The sequence below is a fragment of the Emericellopsis cladophorae genome (genome assembly GCF_022114955.1).
Source record: "Emericellopsis cladophorae strain MUM 19.33 chromosome Unknown NODE_4_length_1054762_cov_117_872525, whole genome shotgun sequence".
Taxonomy (NCBI): Eukaryota; Fungi; Ascomycota; class Sordariomycetes; order Hypocreales; family Bionectriaceae; genus Emericellopsis; species Emericellopsis cladophorae.
Window position 1 is genome coordinate 594972 of NW_026250929.1, and position 14973 is coordinate 609944.

Here is a 14973-nt window from a genome sequence, read left to right on the forward strand (position 1 = left end):
ACCGTCAAGGCTCCCTTGTCTCCAGTTTCTCTCACATGATCAGGCAAGCGCAAGACGACTCGAACCGTCCTGCGAAGCGTCAAAAGCTGTCGCAGCCGTTCCAGCGGCCTTTAGGTTCGAGTCATTCAGCCCACCAATCTCTGGCTTGTGGCGGCCCTCGGCTTGTACAACATTCAGGACATCATGTAGGACACAGCCCGGCGCCTATCAGCACGTGTGACGAGTCCTGGGTGCAGTCATTGCACCACGACGAGAACCAGGTGAATTGGCCTGGACCGCACGAAGCAACACACGTGCCCGACGGCGACATCTTCTACCACCACTCGTTGATGCAACCCATCATGAGCCACAATAATGGTCATCTCGCTGCTGCCTCGCCTTTCGAAGCGCCGACACATGTGTTAGGTGGCATCGACATGCTTAGCCAATCTGCTTTGAGTGTGTTTTCCACGGAAGCATCGCCGTCAGGCTCGCACATGTTATTCACACCCGCCAATGGGCTCTCCACGTCCATACCCGGTTCCAGAGTTGGTGAGTGTCGCGATCGAACTGTGGAGCGTGGAGTGGATTGCTTACTGCTGCTCCAGGCTCTGACAATGGCAATGCAATGTACTTTCAGTCAAATGTGCACAACCACAGTGTAGTGCAGACAGACATGATGCAAACGGCACCATCAGCCTCTGAAGCCTCGCTGGCTGTCAATCATGGCACCGCATTCCATCACCAAGTAGTAGAGGGCACGCCCCCACCCCGGAAGCTTGAGAACCCCTTCAGAAAGTGTCGGGGCACATTCGGAAGCTTTAAACTCAACCCCCGCTTCAGGCTCACCAAGAGCCGACAGCATGGGTACATCAAGTATGAGAATCCTCGACTTCCTGCCGGGTCCTCCAGTCAGGAGGTTACAGGTCCCATCGCTCGACAAAAGCCCTGGGGAATCGATAACAGCAGACGTCGTGCAGTCTCCACTATTCATGAGGCAAACTCGTCAGATTCCGATGGCTCTGAAGTGGAAGAGCTTGATCACCCTGAAGCTTGCACAAGATCCGATGACACACTGCGACAGCTGGAGCAAGATCACCGCGACGCAGCTGCCCTCGCTTTGTCGAGGAACGGAATGACCTCCGCAGAAGCTGCAGATGGCGAAAATCTGAGGAAGAGTGTGCAGCGTTCCCTCGGCCTCATTCAAGTCAGCACAAACCCTATGACGAGGAGGATGCTCGAGCGCGGCAGTCCTGATGAGCTAGTGTTTTTCGCTTTCTGTAAGTTTTTTCTAGAAAGACGGGGCAAGTTGCTTCGCTGACAAAATAGACTGCCGCAACTGGTTACCAGGACGCAGTACTCTTGGTGCCGACAATGTATGGCAGGAGGACTTTCTACTCTTGGGACAAAACCGCTACGTTTATCACGCCTTTATGAGCATCCCAGCCGTCCACATTCTCGACATGATACCGTCGCGGCGTAGCCTTGGGCTTGCCAACTACCTCTTGGAAGAAGCGAACAAGGGCATAGACGCTTCGTTCGAACAGTACAACTCTGGACAACTTCTCTCTTCCACCCAATTGGACTGCACACTCACGACACTGATCGCCTTGGTCATCCAGGATGTGAGCGCGACCCTACTGGCACTTCCAACGTAATCCAGCTAATCGTTCACCAGACCAACCTCCCTGAACGTCGTCGCAAGATGCGCGACCACTGTCCTTGGCTGGATGCCCTGTACTGCTGCGAACAGCTACTTGAGCGCCACAATCCCCATGCCGGCTACTACAATCCGGAAAACGTTCAAATGTCGTCATTACGCGCTGCGCAGTGCAAACTCGTAGCCCGCGGCATCATTACAGCTGAGACGATGCTCCCATTTGAGCCTGCGCTCCAGTACTCGACGTACGATGGAAGCAAAGCCTCTAGCCGCTTTAGATGGTTGAGATACGGCAACATCAAAGACAGGCACCAAATCCAGGGTGGTGTAGGAATGTGCAGGCGCTTGCTAGAACTGATGCGACAGATCACGCTGTGGTCGGGAGCCATGTCCCAGAGCGATGCAAGCGGGGGCAACATGCTCCAGGTTGAAAACATTATGAATTGTCTTGAGGATATGCGTCAATGGGCTCCCAACTTCTTGACATGGGATGAGGCCAAGGAAGGGCCCCCAACCAAGGTCTGGGTCGACAGCCACTTCGCAGGTGGACGCGAAGTTATCCAGACTTCGGCAGAAATGACCTCTGTTTCGGCCGAAGCTTATAGGCTTGGAGCCAAAGTCTACGCACAATGCCGGCTGCTCAGGTTAGTGGTTCTTTGCGATCCAGTCCACATCAACTCCGAAACGCTGACGGGCCCGCAGGTTGCCAAGAGATCATCCAGACGTTCTGATGACGCTGACAGAATTGGCCAATTGTGTACATATCCTACCCACGCATGGCAAATTCTTCAGTGCTCAGGCGCCCTTGTTTCCCGTCTTCTATCTCGGGCTACTCTCTACCGAGGACCGACATCGTGAGATCGCAACTGAATGGTTCGCTGGTGTCATCTCTTTCTCAACGCGAAGTGTATGTGGAACCCCTCTTATTATTGTTCTATCTGTCATTCTAATGCGATTGCTCACGCAGACGGTACCGCCTCTGTATCACGCACTCAGGAGGATCCGAAGGTGGATCGACAATGTCGAGCCAGCTCTGCCTCTGAACACACGCAGTCTGCCCGCGTCCATATCGGACAGAGATCCGTGGTGGGAACGCCTAGTTGCTGAGATCAAGGAACGCGAACCAATGACGCTATGCTTGACTTGAAAAAGCAGATGAAAGGAACCCAAAGCCAAACCTCTACGCCGTGCGCAAGATGAGTGCGCAAATTGTGGCAGTCTACTTTGACCTGCTGCCAGTGCCATGCAACAACGACACCCCCTTCACGTGACTTTTGGTGGTCGATCCCATATCGACCTTTTCAGTTAATGCCCGACACTCCACTGTCGGCGTCGCTTCGTGGATCCGCCGCATTAGGCTGTCTCACTAGGTATTGTCCTGTCGGTTGTTAACGTGGTCACCGGTGGATCGTTCGGGTCTGGTTATAAACTCACGAAACTCCGAATTGGGCGCCTGCCAGACCTGAGTGACGACAAGTCCAGCCTTACTGAACATGGTTTCAACTGCGGACTGACGCCACTTGTGCGAATCAAACCAGTCCATCTCCTCCCCCTCATGGATTATCCCTCCAGATGTCCCAAGGACGATGTCACGCTTTGCGCAAAAGTAAAAGCGATGCCGGGTTGACGTTGACGGTGTCGACTGGTCAACTCCGTCGCATTCTATGTCGACGTGCCGCTCCCAATCTTCGTCGCGGAACCATTCCTCACCGGCATACTCGTTCATCATTCTGAAACCATGGCTGAAGAAAGCATCCCACAACCTGGGGTGTGTATGGTACGCCACCTTGATTTTCTGACGATACGCTGGTGCCAGATGGCCGTCCATGCCGACAAGGAGCATATCATCTGGACGCAAGATAGATGCCCATTGCTTGATCTTCTTCATGGCTTCCGGCCACTCGTCGTTACACAAGACCGACCCAAGAGACAAGAACAACCTTGGGCCGTGTATTTGCTTGACACGGTCGAGGCAATCGTCAAAGGTACCCCACAGCCCGGCCACGGTGACTATCGGCTCAGCATGGCCGCGGGCCATTGACGCCAGGTATTCGATGTTGTGGTCCAATGACTCTCTCGAGATGTCGAGGCCGAGGTACGTCGCGGACTTGCCAACCTTCTCGAATCCAGCGATGAAGTGGCGAACCTTCCGAGTGTCCCTGAACGTCAAGGGTCAGCGCAATCAGATCCACCAGGCGCCTCCATCACCTACCCAGCTCCAAGATCGATCATAGTGACGCCTTCGGGAAGACGCTGGATGATACTCAACCCATTTTGCTTCAACAGAACTGCTTCATCGTTTGTCTGGTAAAACTCGGCTTTGGACATGATATCAGCCCAGTACAGCGATCCGGTCCCATCGTACAGAGCCTCGTCCAATCCGAATAACCTCTTGCTGGGGTCGCGTGTAGGCCCGAAGGTCTCGTACATCATCTGAGCACAGGCATCACGCATGGCACTGCCGCCAATGTCCCGGACCTCGCCATGACTCGGCAAGGAGAAGACAGCCATTGTCCGACTTTGGAAATGTGGATGCAGGTTGAGGCAGACCACAATCGATCGTCCGTGTATATTCGGTCAAGCTGAATGCGCAAAGGCAGGGTGCTGCGAAGATATTTTGGGAGTTGAGGGGGGAAATCCCAGCCTACCAGAGGTCGGCCAAGCTGGGGCTTTATACCTCCGGAAAGATTACCGAATCACCTTCACCTCGGACCAGTGAGTCGCGCGTTGTTAAAGTGCAAAGCCACGCAGACAAGGTATACGGCGTGCGAGTTGTCGATATGGGGAAAAATGCATGCGCAGCTTGCAACCGGAGCTGGAGGGATTGGCCGGGGTCGTCTTTGTCGCTCCACAGGAGGGAGGTCACGGCGCGCGGACAGTCGTGAGGCAGCTCAGTGCTGTGCTGATCTTTGTTCGGAGCAGCGCAGCAGACCAAGAAAGCGACAGAGTCAACAATTGAAGCCGCACAAGGTGCAAACGAGGGCCAGGTCCCTAGCAGAACCTATGAACCTCCAGTATGATAAAAGGAGAGTATGTCTCTTCATCGATAGAGAGAAGTGAGGAGACGACTGGACGGCGAGCGAGCCATAGGTCCTAACCGAGGATGGCAGCCATGATGAAATTGGAGTGCCCAAGTCGGCGGACACCCACCGTACGCGCGCACTGCATGGTACGTACCTGATGGGAACGAACCCTGGAATATAGAGGACTGAACTGCCTATAGGCTGCATGTTCGCTTTATTAGGCTGGAGTGCCGCAATCACAGACATCCATCCGACCACAGGCGACCCTGTCGCAGGTGGATACTCATGTATCGACGATGCCTGTTGGTTGTTTCCTCAATTCTCAGTTTCTCACTGCTCGAGGCTCGGCGCTCCAGGCTCTAGCCTCCAGGCTCCAGGCTCCAGGCTCTAGGCTCCATCCACAACCAGCTGGACCAGCTTGTGTTTGTAACGATCCCTTCTCAATAGAATCCAGTGCTAGTGTTGCATCCTGCCCGTGTGCCGTCCATCCATGTTGGGCTGGAATTAGACAAGGTGAAAAATTTCGCTGCCACGAGACAGACTCCGGGATGCGAAGATATGCATCGGTCCGCTCCAGGATGGGTTTGTCCAGCTCTCCATTACTGCACCGTATTATACGTACGTACGTGCAGACCCGCCAAAACTGAAAGGGCTTCATGATTGCGGACGGCGAGGGATGGGCCGCACGGGAAGAGGGGTTGGCTGGTAGGCTGGCCCGCCCTTTTCGACACCAGCAGTGCAGCAGCAGCACCACCACGCACATGCAAGTCATGCTAGCAGCTCAGCTGCAGCTGGCATGGACATGGACATGGGAGGGTGTTGGGCAACAAGGGTCACGGGTCACCGTTGAGAAAAGCCTCCTCAATGCGGATACTCATGGGATCAATCGCAAGCTTGACACGGTGCATTAAGAGACAAATCGATGTTGCAGCGAACAGGTACAATTCCCCGATCATCTGAAACCCCAAACGCCAACGCTAAGGCACAGACAGATAGGCGCCTACGTACGCGCTTGTCGTATGAGGTGCGTTCTGGGGCCAACGGTAGGCCCTAATGACCGGAGCCCCTGATAGCGGTTGCAGCTGCCTGCGCGCTACGTACGGGGACGGACATTAGCACTGGACAGAGGGCTAGGCCAGGGCACGACATGGAGTCTGAAATCTGCTGACGATGTACGATGCGGGGCACTGTGCCTACAATACACTGGCACCAGCAACATGCGACCTCACCCAATTGTGTCGTTATTCTATTGATAGCCCCAAGCCACCCGGGTACCCGAAGAACAATCAAGCTACTGCGTACTAATCGCTGGTCACTACACCCCGTGCGTACTACTCACGAGTGATCGTGTTGCGTGTCGCACGCCAGATATGGAGCAGATATGGAGGTCATGTCACGGCGAGCATGTTCAATGTTGCGTTGGAGGCCGTGCAGCGGCCAACATATTGACCGACTAAGAGCCAACAGGACCAACAAGTAAGGTCGTTTCCGAGGCTGACAATCTTTGTCGCGTACACATGACCCTGGCGGCTGGCCCCTTGGCACTTGTGTTGCTAATGAACCTTATTTTCAACGTCAAACTCGGTTGGAAGAGCCGTTAGCAGCAGTATACCACGAAAACATGTCAAAAGCGACAACGCGGGTTGAATCGAGGGGACTGGAGCCTGGCAGTGGTAGTGGCAGCGGCAGTGGAGTCTGCGCAATGGAGTAGGTCGTCATTGTGTGAAGACGGCAGATAATGGACTGTCTGCTAAGTAATCAGCGGGTTTTCCACTGAACTTTCTGTGCCCGTTCGCCTCTTCTCAAGACGCAATGTAAATCTCATGCTAGGATGGATCTTCCCGCAGCTAGCTGACGTCGTTCCGAGCTGGCTACTCAATAAGGCACCATGCACGCTCGAACTCGCTGCTGGTTGACGGACCAAAGACGCCAGCCAAGCACGACGCTTCTGCAGACTGGCCCGCTCGCGGCGATGATCCGCTTTCAGGCTACTCGGTTGAATGGCGAGTTGACAGCGGCGATGGAGCAATGCTACGCACCGTGACGAGTACGTAGTAGATTCCATCTCTTGAGGTTTTCCTTGGAGCAAGAGGGACCTCTAGACGTCCTGCAGCCGCACCGAGCCAAGCCTAATACTTTCGACCACCGGCCTTGCTGCCCCGAACGCTACTCGACCTTTGTGCAAATCCATAATAATTCGATCAATATTCGGCAATTTGTCCTTGCTCCTCCGTCATTTGATAGCACAGGTGGGTGCCCTGTATCGGTGCTCCTTCCGCGGATGTGCAACTCCCGGCCGGCCTGTGGGCCAGCAGCAGGCGATGGAGATCCCGATCCTAAGTACTTACCTACCAGGTATCTTAGTATGTACGCAGAAGCCTCTGGATTTTCTTTGTCTTCTTCATCTTTAACGTGCGACTTTCCCCCCCTTTTCAAACGCGCTTTGTGCGCGCGCATTCTGCACGAGTGACGAAACAGAGGCGTGGGGGCAACTAATATTTGGCCTCCTCCAACTTGACCCTGACCTCGAGCATTCCCCACATTACGTGCGCACTGCAGCTGCCAGGTCTACTGCGGAGCCGCGCCACATTTCAACTTTCAATTTTGAATTTCCAGCGTCCAGTCGGCCGCCACGGGTCACTCATGAGTGTACATGAGCAGGATCTGCGTGCTGTGCGGCCTGGCGTTCCGCGTAGTCGATCCGAGGAATGCAGGTGCGGGCTCTCATGATTCAATGGTTAGTGGCCGCGCCTCTGGAGTGTGATGAACGCCTTCAAGACAAGGTGGACAATGTCAACAACGAATCTCCACAGTCGTCCGTCCGTTCCAACTTCCCCCGCGCCCTGGTCCTTGAAAAAAAAAAAAAAGAACTTTGAGTGGGCCCACATCACGGGCCGGCCCTGGGTTACAATTTACAAACGCAGGTTCCTGATCGGCTTCAGCTTTCATGTCAATCCCTCCCCTCACCCGAGGAGTCACCGCACCACTAATCTCTTTGACTCCAAACAGCACTGTCGAGCAGAGGTACTCAACTCGGGCGCTACGAACAGCGGCTGAGAACGACGACAAGCTTTTTCGCCGTCCCCGCCGACGAGGCACGGTGGTGCAGTTCACGTTTCAGTTTGTCCGCGGCAACCAACCCCTGTTATGGCCCCCTATGCACGTATACGGAATAACGCCAACGATTGCGGAGGAGAAGCCTTCGTTCGTTGATTGACTCGGCGTGTTCCGCTCGGTGATAATGATATGCTCGATGCTGTGTTGAGCAGATTGACGCATACGATAGGTATCGTGGCGTGAGCCAAGTCGTTACAACGGCAAATGTACGACATGTCGTGGAGTGACGAGCGGAGCGCAACATACAGCGACTGCCTACGTACGTTGCGCTACGCACCGATGTCACATGCCCATATTCCACCATGGAGGTCCCCTCCATTCATCATTGGGATCGTCGACCGTTTACGTACCTTATTCATTCGCTCTCGCCTACCTTCGCGGCGTTCTTTCTCGCGCGCGCGCGTACTGTTTTGTTGGCCTGCAGGCGCCGTAGTACGGTGAGTCGTTGCAAATCCTGCTTGCTTGCAGGCCCACGCACCACTGCTGTGCAAAAGTACATAAGGTAGTACTGTACTCTGTACGATGCTACGCTGGTACGTATTGGCATGGAAGCTTCAGAGCATGCAGGATGCGCCATGTAGGGCGGAAGGCATCTGAAAGATGCTCTCGGAAACCCCAATGGTTCTTCGCCACAGTGCGCTGCTGCCAATAATTACTCCGCGCACGAGCACCGATACTCAACTGCCCATGTGCTGCGGCTCCGTAGCCGTGAGACGAAAGGGCGCATCCTTCACACGTCGAAATCGAATCGGCAACTCGTGTTATCTTTTCGCATTCACCTACGGAGTACTACATGGCTGCAGCAGACGTTAACCCGCAGAGGCAGCACGAGATGACATGTCACATTCTCTTGTCCCTTTTTGAGCCTCCCGCTTGATGACAACGTTCAATGACATGAGTTATGCTTGCTGTAATTACACATAAGTACGGCGTGACTCCATGTCGCTGCGTTATGGTCGAACCGCTACTGTACACCCTCAACTCCAACAAAGCCGACCAAGCTTCCTCAGCCCTGCGGGGATCCCACAACCGTCAAATACGGACCACAGACATTCTCGGTGTTGCAGGTTGCTTTCAATAGGCGATTGCTCGATCCCTGGGCGATTCGAGGGCGTGGCAAGGGTGGCAGTCTTCTCTTTTCGCGCGGCTGCATGCACTATCAGGATGCAGGCTGACAGCCATCACCAGACGATCCACACAGCCATTGGCTGTGCCGCGCCGCAATGCTGCAGTGCGAGGTAATAATCAGCCAGAGGCAGATGGAGGGTTGGCCTGCGACTGAACTGAAAGACTTGCCTCGCGCATGGAAGGGCAGAAGGGTTCGCAACGACCACTGGGATGTCTCCCAAGGCTGTACGGGGCACATCAGCGGGGAATGACATGGCTTTAATGAAGTAGGGCCATTCAAAGGCGATGCAGTTCCCCCGAGTAAGGAACTCTCCCTATGCTTGGGAATACTATTTGACTTACCAAGTTGCCATGTGTGAGCTAAAAGGATCGTTAAGCACGTAGGGCGCTTCGCCTGGGATATGCATGGGGAGGACCCAAGGCAAGGGACCGGGGCAACACAACCGTGGCTTGATGTGGCAGGTTGCGAACTTGCGATTCCATCTGTCACGCTGTCACACGGCAGGAGGTATGGCTCTCCGTGCAGCGAGGCTAGTCCGGCCCATCGTCACGAACTCCTGGATGGAGTTGCAGGCGGATAAGATACCCCACTTGAGAACTACAGTCGTGCAAGCACTAGTCCTATCTGTCGCGGCCGCGCGGAGCATCTACAAGGAGTCTAGACTCGTCAGCGATGAGCTAGGTCTCTCCCACCTCAAGGTGCAGATGTCTTTCTATTTCTCTCTAACTATCGTCTATCATCTACTATCGAGACTCGTCTCTCAAGACTTCCAGATGTCAGGATACAGGTATTCGATGCGCTTCATGGCCTCTTCGTCGCGACCATCGGACTTGGTCATGAACTGGATGCCTCCCTGCGCGTACCCAACCCAGTGCTTCGCCGCCACAAGGTCGCTGTGCTCGACCTTCGAGAGGCGCTCCATGACGGCGCCGACGAGCCGCTTGGCATTCTGGCTGTTGGCCTTCATGTACTTGATGACCAGCTCCACGTTGACGTCCTCGGACGAGTGCCAGCAGTCGTAGTCGGTGGCCATGCAAATGCTCTGGTAGGCAAGTTCCGCCTCGCGAGCAAGCTTGGCCTCGGGGAGGGCAGACATGTTGATCACAGAGCCGCCCCACGCGCGGTACATGTTGGACTCGGCACGTGTCGAGAACTGGGGTCCCTCTGTCCGATGTGTCAGTCAGGTAGTCCGTCTCCAACGACAGAAGAGAGAGGTAGGTGGGAGCGTGAATAGTCCCAGCATGTCCCATGATGCAATTCGCACGTACCGATGCATACAACGGTGCCCTTGTCGTGCAAGACTACACCATCGCCCTCGAGGCTCTCGGCGCACGTCTTGATGACCTGCGCGAGGGCACCATCAAAGGGATCAGCGAACCCCACGTGGCCGACGACGCCCTTTTCGAAAAAGGTAAAGGGACGGATCCCCTTTGTGCGGTCAATGGCCTGGTCCGGTAGGACAAAGTCCATGGGCTTGATCTCCTCCTGCAGGGACCCCACGGCGGTGAAGGCCACCACGCAGCGGACGCCAATGTGGCGCAGGGCCGCCATGTTGGCGCGGTTCGGCACCTCGTGCGGTGCCAACTGGTGGTGCACGCCGTGGCGGGCGAGGAAGGCAATGTTGAACCCATTGTGGCTCAGGATGAAGATGGGCGAGGACGGGGCGCCCCAGGGGGTGACGGGCTTCAGCGCAGCGACGGTCTTGAAGCCGTCCAGCTGGGACAGCCCAGTGCCGCCAATGAAACCGATATGCACGGGCTCTGTGCGTGAGAGACTGGTCAGCATAGATTCCAGGCCCATGGGTGATGCCTCGTCTTACTATCAAAGGTAGAGGGTAGGTCGTCGGCCATGATGACTGGACGTAGAGGTCAGGGGTAAGATGTCTGTCCTGCTGCTTGGATAGAGAGCTTCCCGTCCAATTCTCTATATCCTGGTGGGAATTATGCTCTTGTCACAGTGCGTTCCTGACCAGACCAGAGTGTGAAAAAAAGGGTGAGATGCGGCGCCATGAAGATCTTGGAGGACCCGACTCATTACCCCACCATGAGAGGCCCGCGATTTGAAATGGCGCGCGACGAATAGAGGGGCATGCTTGTCACGCACACGCGCCCTTCACATGGCACGATCATTGGCTCAGCTAGAAAGAAGCATGGCTGCTGCAGTTTTCGGAGTTGAAAAGGCTAGTCATTGTCGAATGTGGTGTGCTGGTGAGTCTTAGTCCTCAGGGGAAGTCGTCCATTCATGGTGTCAATTCGATGTTGATGGGAGGAGGGAGAGACGTCATCAGCGTAACGTTGGTGGCTGATGCCGTTGTGCAAATGTGGCTGATCAAATTCTTATCGATAAGGCCGTCGATACATTTGTTGCGCTGCCGAGATCTTTGTCATGCCATCAGGGTCGCTCGCCTCACTCACGGACTTCAAGCTGCTATATTCTATCAAAGCACATGAAAGGGCCACAATCAGGTTCAAGCTCTTTGCAAAGCTTTGCCTCGAGAGCGTCCCATTCACGACAGTAAAGAGACCTCGCCAAAGTCCAGCCGCAGCAGCTTACAAACCTCAACCCTACCTGCCCCGCCGCCATCGACGGTGGGAACATCAAACTCAGCTCGCTCGCTCCCAGACCGCCCCCCTTCCTATTGCGTGAAGTCATCCACGCTTCCTGAGAGTACGCGCACGACCACTCGTGAGCTTATCGTTCGGTGTGCGCCGAGGGCAACATGGACCCCGAGCACGCCGTGACCAGGCTACCCGAGTTTGCCGCGGTTCCCCCGTTGGGCACGTCGGGTCAAGATGCTGCAAACTCTGGAGAGACCATAGAAGAGCGATGCTTCCATGCCGCTCTGATATGTCTAGAAGGCCATTACGTTCAGGCCCCGGCCATGGGGCTGCAGACTACGGCGAGGGTGAATTCGTTGGTGGGCAAAGCGTTGGAGAAGACTCATACGTGTCGAAAATCTAGGTATGCATGCCCCCATCTGATGAAACGAACTGGCTTCAAGGAGCTGACTCCATCACCAGGGAAGCTTTGGCAAGGAATGTGCCTATATGGATTCTGCTCACCAAAATCTTCGCCTCCGCCATCCCCAGCCTGACCACTCGGTCAGTCGGCCCCTTGGCCAGCCTCAGCGACCCTGACAAGGGCGTCACGCCGCAGGAGAGCACGCAGTTCATCGTCAAGAATCATGCGAGCATAAAGGAGGATTTGACCATGCTGATCAAACTGATGCACATTGCCCGAAACTTGCTCGTCAACGCCGACCCCCAAGTGCCTCAAGATATCTGCGGTGCGGTGCGGTTCGACCAAATGGTGTACAAAACCATTGTGCTGTGCGTCAATGTCACGAGCAAGGGCTACGACGGGGAGATCCTGGATGACAGCCAGCGGCAGAAGCTGACCGACATCACCGAACACTACAAGAAGCTACTGGTGACGTCCCTGCAGCAGGCGCACAACTGGACGGCGAAACACGACCGCAACAAGATGGCCTTCTGGTTCCGCGTGCTGTTCGACGACGACAGCCCCTACGCCGAGTCCGACGATGGTCTCAACGACGGCACGGGATTCCGCCCAGAAGTGGCGCGCTCCCAGGTCCAGAACTGGCTGGATCGAAACACAGAAATGTGTGAAACGGCGTGGGACCTCCTGGGCAATCACTTCCTCGATGACAACGGCGAGCTCAAGTCCCCAGACACCATGCCGGCCACACTGCGGCCCCCAACCAAGGCTCTCGCCAACGGTAGCCAGACAGATGAGAAGTTCAGCCCCGTGTGGAATCCGGAGGAAACCGACAGGTTGGAGCAGGATCGCCAGTATGGCAGAGTCTCAAGGGAAATTGACACCTGGTGGCTCAAGGCTCGGGACATGAACTACGAGCAATACGTGATACCCATGACGAGCATCGACGTGGCCAAGGCCCGCCTGGAGCACTGCAAGGAGAATCTCGTCCACAGATACGCCAACTCGTATCATGAAGACGAATCGCCTGGCTCGGTGGTGGCTGAGGCCGACTACTCGGATCATGAGCCCCGTGCGGACTGCCACACCTGTCACAGCCACGACGAGCTGGAGGACGACGAAGAGTGTGACCACAGCCATGATGACGACAGCGATCCGGACCACGACGAGCATCATCCTGACTGCGTACATCACCACGGTCACCCTGATCACCACCACAGTCATGATCACAACCACGACCACCACCATCATCATCACCACCATCACCACCATCATCCGCACCACCACCATCATCACCACCACCAAGATGACCCAGACTACGCGACCGAGTATGTGGAGGACATGATGGATGAGGAAGAGGACGATGACGACATGTCGTATGCCGAAGGCCCATTGACGGGTCTTCTGACAGAGATCCCGAACATTCTCGACCCAAAGCAAATCGAGGCACTGCACATGATCGTCAAGTCATGCATACTAGACAATGCAGGGTCGGGTCTCACGGAGGCGGGGGAGAATCTGCAAAAGACCCGCTGCCGCATGTTCCTGGCCCTGGACTGCGGTAAGAACCTGCTGCGCGAGCTGCTGGTGTTCATCGCCGTGTGGGAGAAGGATGAAGCCTCACTCATCTTCCAGGTCACCACGCAAATTGTCGAGGCCATCCACCACAGCGCCCTGATACCGTATGCGTGGAACGTGCTCAAGATCCCCAAGGACATCATCTCGCCCGGGCAGACGGTCCTGCTGCGCCTCATCAACCACATGTTCCGTGCGCGCGTCAACAGCCCTGCGGCGCAGGCGCCTAAGGACCCCGAGTCCAAGGACGTCAAGGTCGTGCATTACCTGTTCAGCGTCTTCCGGGCCCGCCTGGTGCCCGAGTGCGCGGCGCTCATGCATCTGCAGGCGGAGATTCGGCAGGGCAAATGCGACGCTGGCGAGTTCCCCGTCGACAGCTGGGACATGGACCGTGCCAAGGATGGCCTGGCGCAGTACCTCGACTTCCTCACCACGGTGGCCGAGATGCAGGATACCCGAGAAGAACTCATTGAGTGGGATGCCGTCTACGACCTGCTGGTCATCCTCAAGGGTCTCGAGGCGGCTGTGCCCAAGAAACCTCTGGTCGAGTTACCGAAGAAACATGCTGCTGCTGCTGCTGCTGGGGGTGATCCCATGGTCGAGCGCCCCTACGCGCAGCCAGACGTTCGCTCTCCTTCGCCTCCACCGCCCCCCCTGCAGGAGGCCGCGCATCAGTTCTCGTGGAAGGGTATCAAAGGTCAGATCTTCACCATTCTGGCCACGCTGCTCCAGCCTCCCGTTGGTCTGAGCAGCCCGGGGAACCCCAAGGTGCAGCTACAGATTGTCGACCGCGACGGCCTCGTCCCGCTGCTCAACTCGTGCGCGTACGACGACAACAACCCCTTTGCCAAGGAGCGGGTCACGCTCTGTCTAAAGTGGCTTCTCGATGGCTGCGAAAAGGCCAACGCGTTCATCCGAGAGCTGAACGGCAGCGCACCGCCTTCGAACCTGCGGCCCAGCCCCGGTGGCGCCGTCACGGGGACGCTCAGGGTCGACGGCATCCTGGGCGACGTGCCCGTGCAGGTGCGCTCAAACCCACCCGCACCAGTCTTCGAGCCCGAGAGCATGAGGCAAGCCAATGAGCTCGTCAAGCGGACAGCAGGTCTCGACATCAACAGGAGCATCAAGACCCTGGAGGAAGACTTTATGGCGTAGTACTCTACAGTCGCTGGAGAACACCTGTTTCCGCACGGCCCTACTGCTGTTGCGCGTATGCGCTCGGGTCGCCTTGTCTTTCACGAGGGTCCCCCGATTCCACCGCTGTGGACGGTGCCGCCGGCGAAGCCGCCCGTGCTCTCTCCGGAAAGCATTAGTCTTCTGAGAGATCAGGCCGAACGCGCGATGGCCAATCCCCGTAGTGTCCGCAGGGCCGACACGAGCCCCGGAAGACGGGTTGACGAGAGGCGCAGGACAAAGGAAGAAGATGCCCTGTCACGACGCTTACTCTGCATGGAGGCTCCGGCTGCACACAGTCGCCGCAGAGTCACTCGGAAGGAACGACATAAATGAGCAAGACAAGTCATTAGGATGTT

General features: G+C 56.1%; 4 protein-coding genes across 4 annotated transcripts; 2 read left to right on the plus strand and 2 right to left on the minus strand.

Annotated features, from left to right (window-relative positions):
* Positions 1-476: 476 nt before the first annotated feature.
* J7T54_006558 (uncharacterized protein) lies at positions 477-2370 on the plus strand (the record flags this gene model as incomplete). Its single annotated transcript, XM_051503002.1, has 6 exons — positions 477-531; positions 588-1259; positions 1309-1604; positions 1658-2183; positions 2245-2283; positions 2342-2370. The coding sequence occupies 6 exons, from the start codon at positions 477-479 to the stop codon at positions 2368-2370; spliced, it is 1617 nt and encodes a 538-aa protein (XP_051365369.1).
* Positions 2371-2940: 570 nt separating this feature from the next.
* On the minus strand, positions 2941-4150 carry J7T54_006559 (4-dimethylallyltryptophan N-methyltransferase-like protein; the record flags this gene model as incomplete). The annotated part of the gene is made up of 3 exons (XM_051503004.1): positions 2941-3017; positions 3074-3798; positions 3852-4150. The coding sequence occupies 3 exons, from the start codon at positions 4148-4150 to the stop codon at positions 2941-2943; spliced, it is 1101 nt and encodes a 366-aa protein (XP_051365370.1).
* Positions 4151-9668: 5518 nt separating this feature from the next.
* Positions 9669-10758, minus strand: J7T54_006560 (S-methyl-5'-thioadenosine phosphorylase-like protein; the record flags this gene model as incomplete). Its single annotated transcript, XM_051503005.1, has 3 exons — positions 9669-10072; positions 10177-10668; positions 10728-10758. The coding sequence occupies 3 exons, from the start codon at positions 10756-10758 to the stop codon at positions 9669-9671; spliced, it is 927 nt and encodes a 308-aa protein (XP_051365371.1).
* An 869-nt stretch (positions 10759-11627) lies between these two features.
* Positions 11628-14596, plus strand: J7T54_006561 (uncharacterized protein; the record flags this gene model as incomplete). Its single annotated transcript, XM_051503006.1, has 4 exons — positions 11628-11869; positions 11929-12938; positions 13003-13194; positions 13278-14596. 4 exons carry the CDS (start codon positions 11628-11630, stop codon positions 14594-14596), a joined length of 2763 nt encoding a protein of 920 aa, XP_051365372.1.
* Positions 14597-14973: the final 377 nt, after the last annotated feature.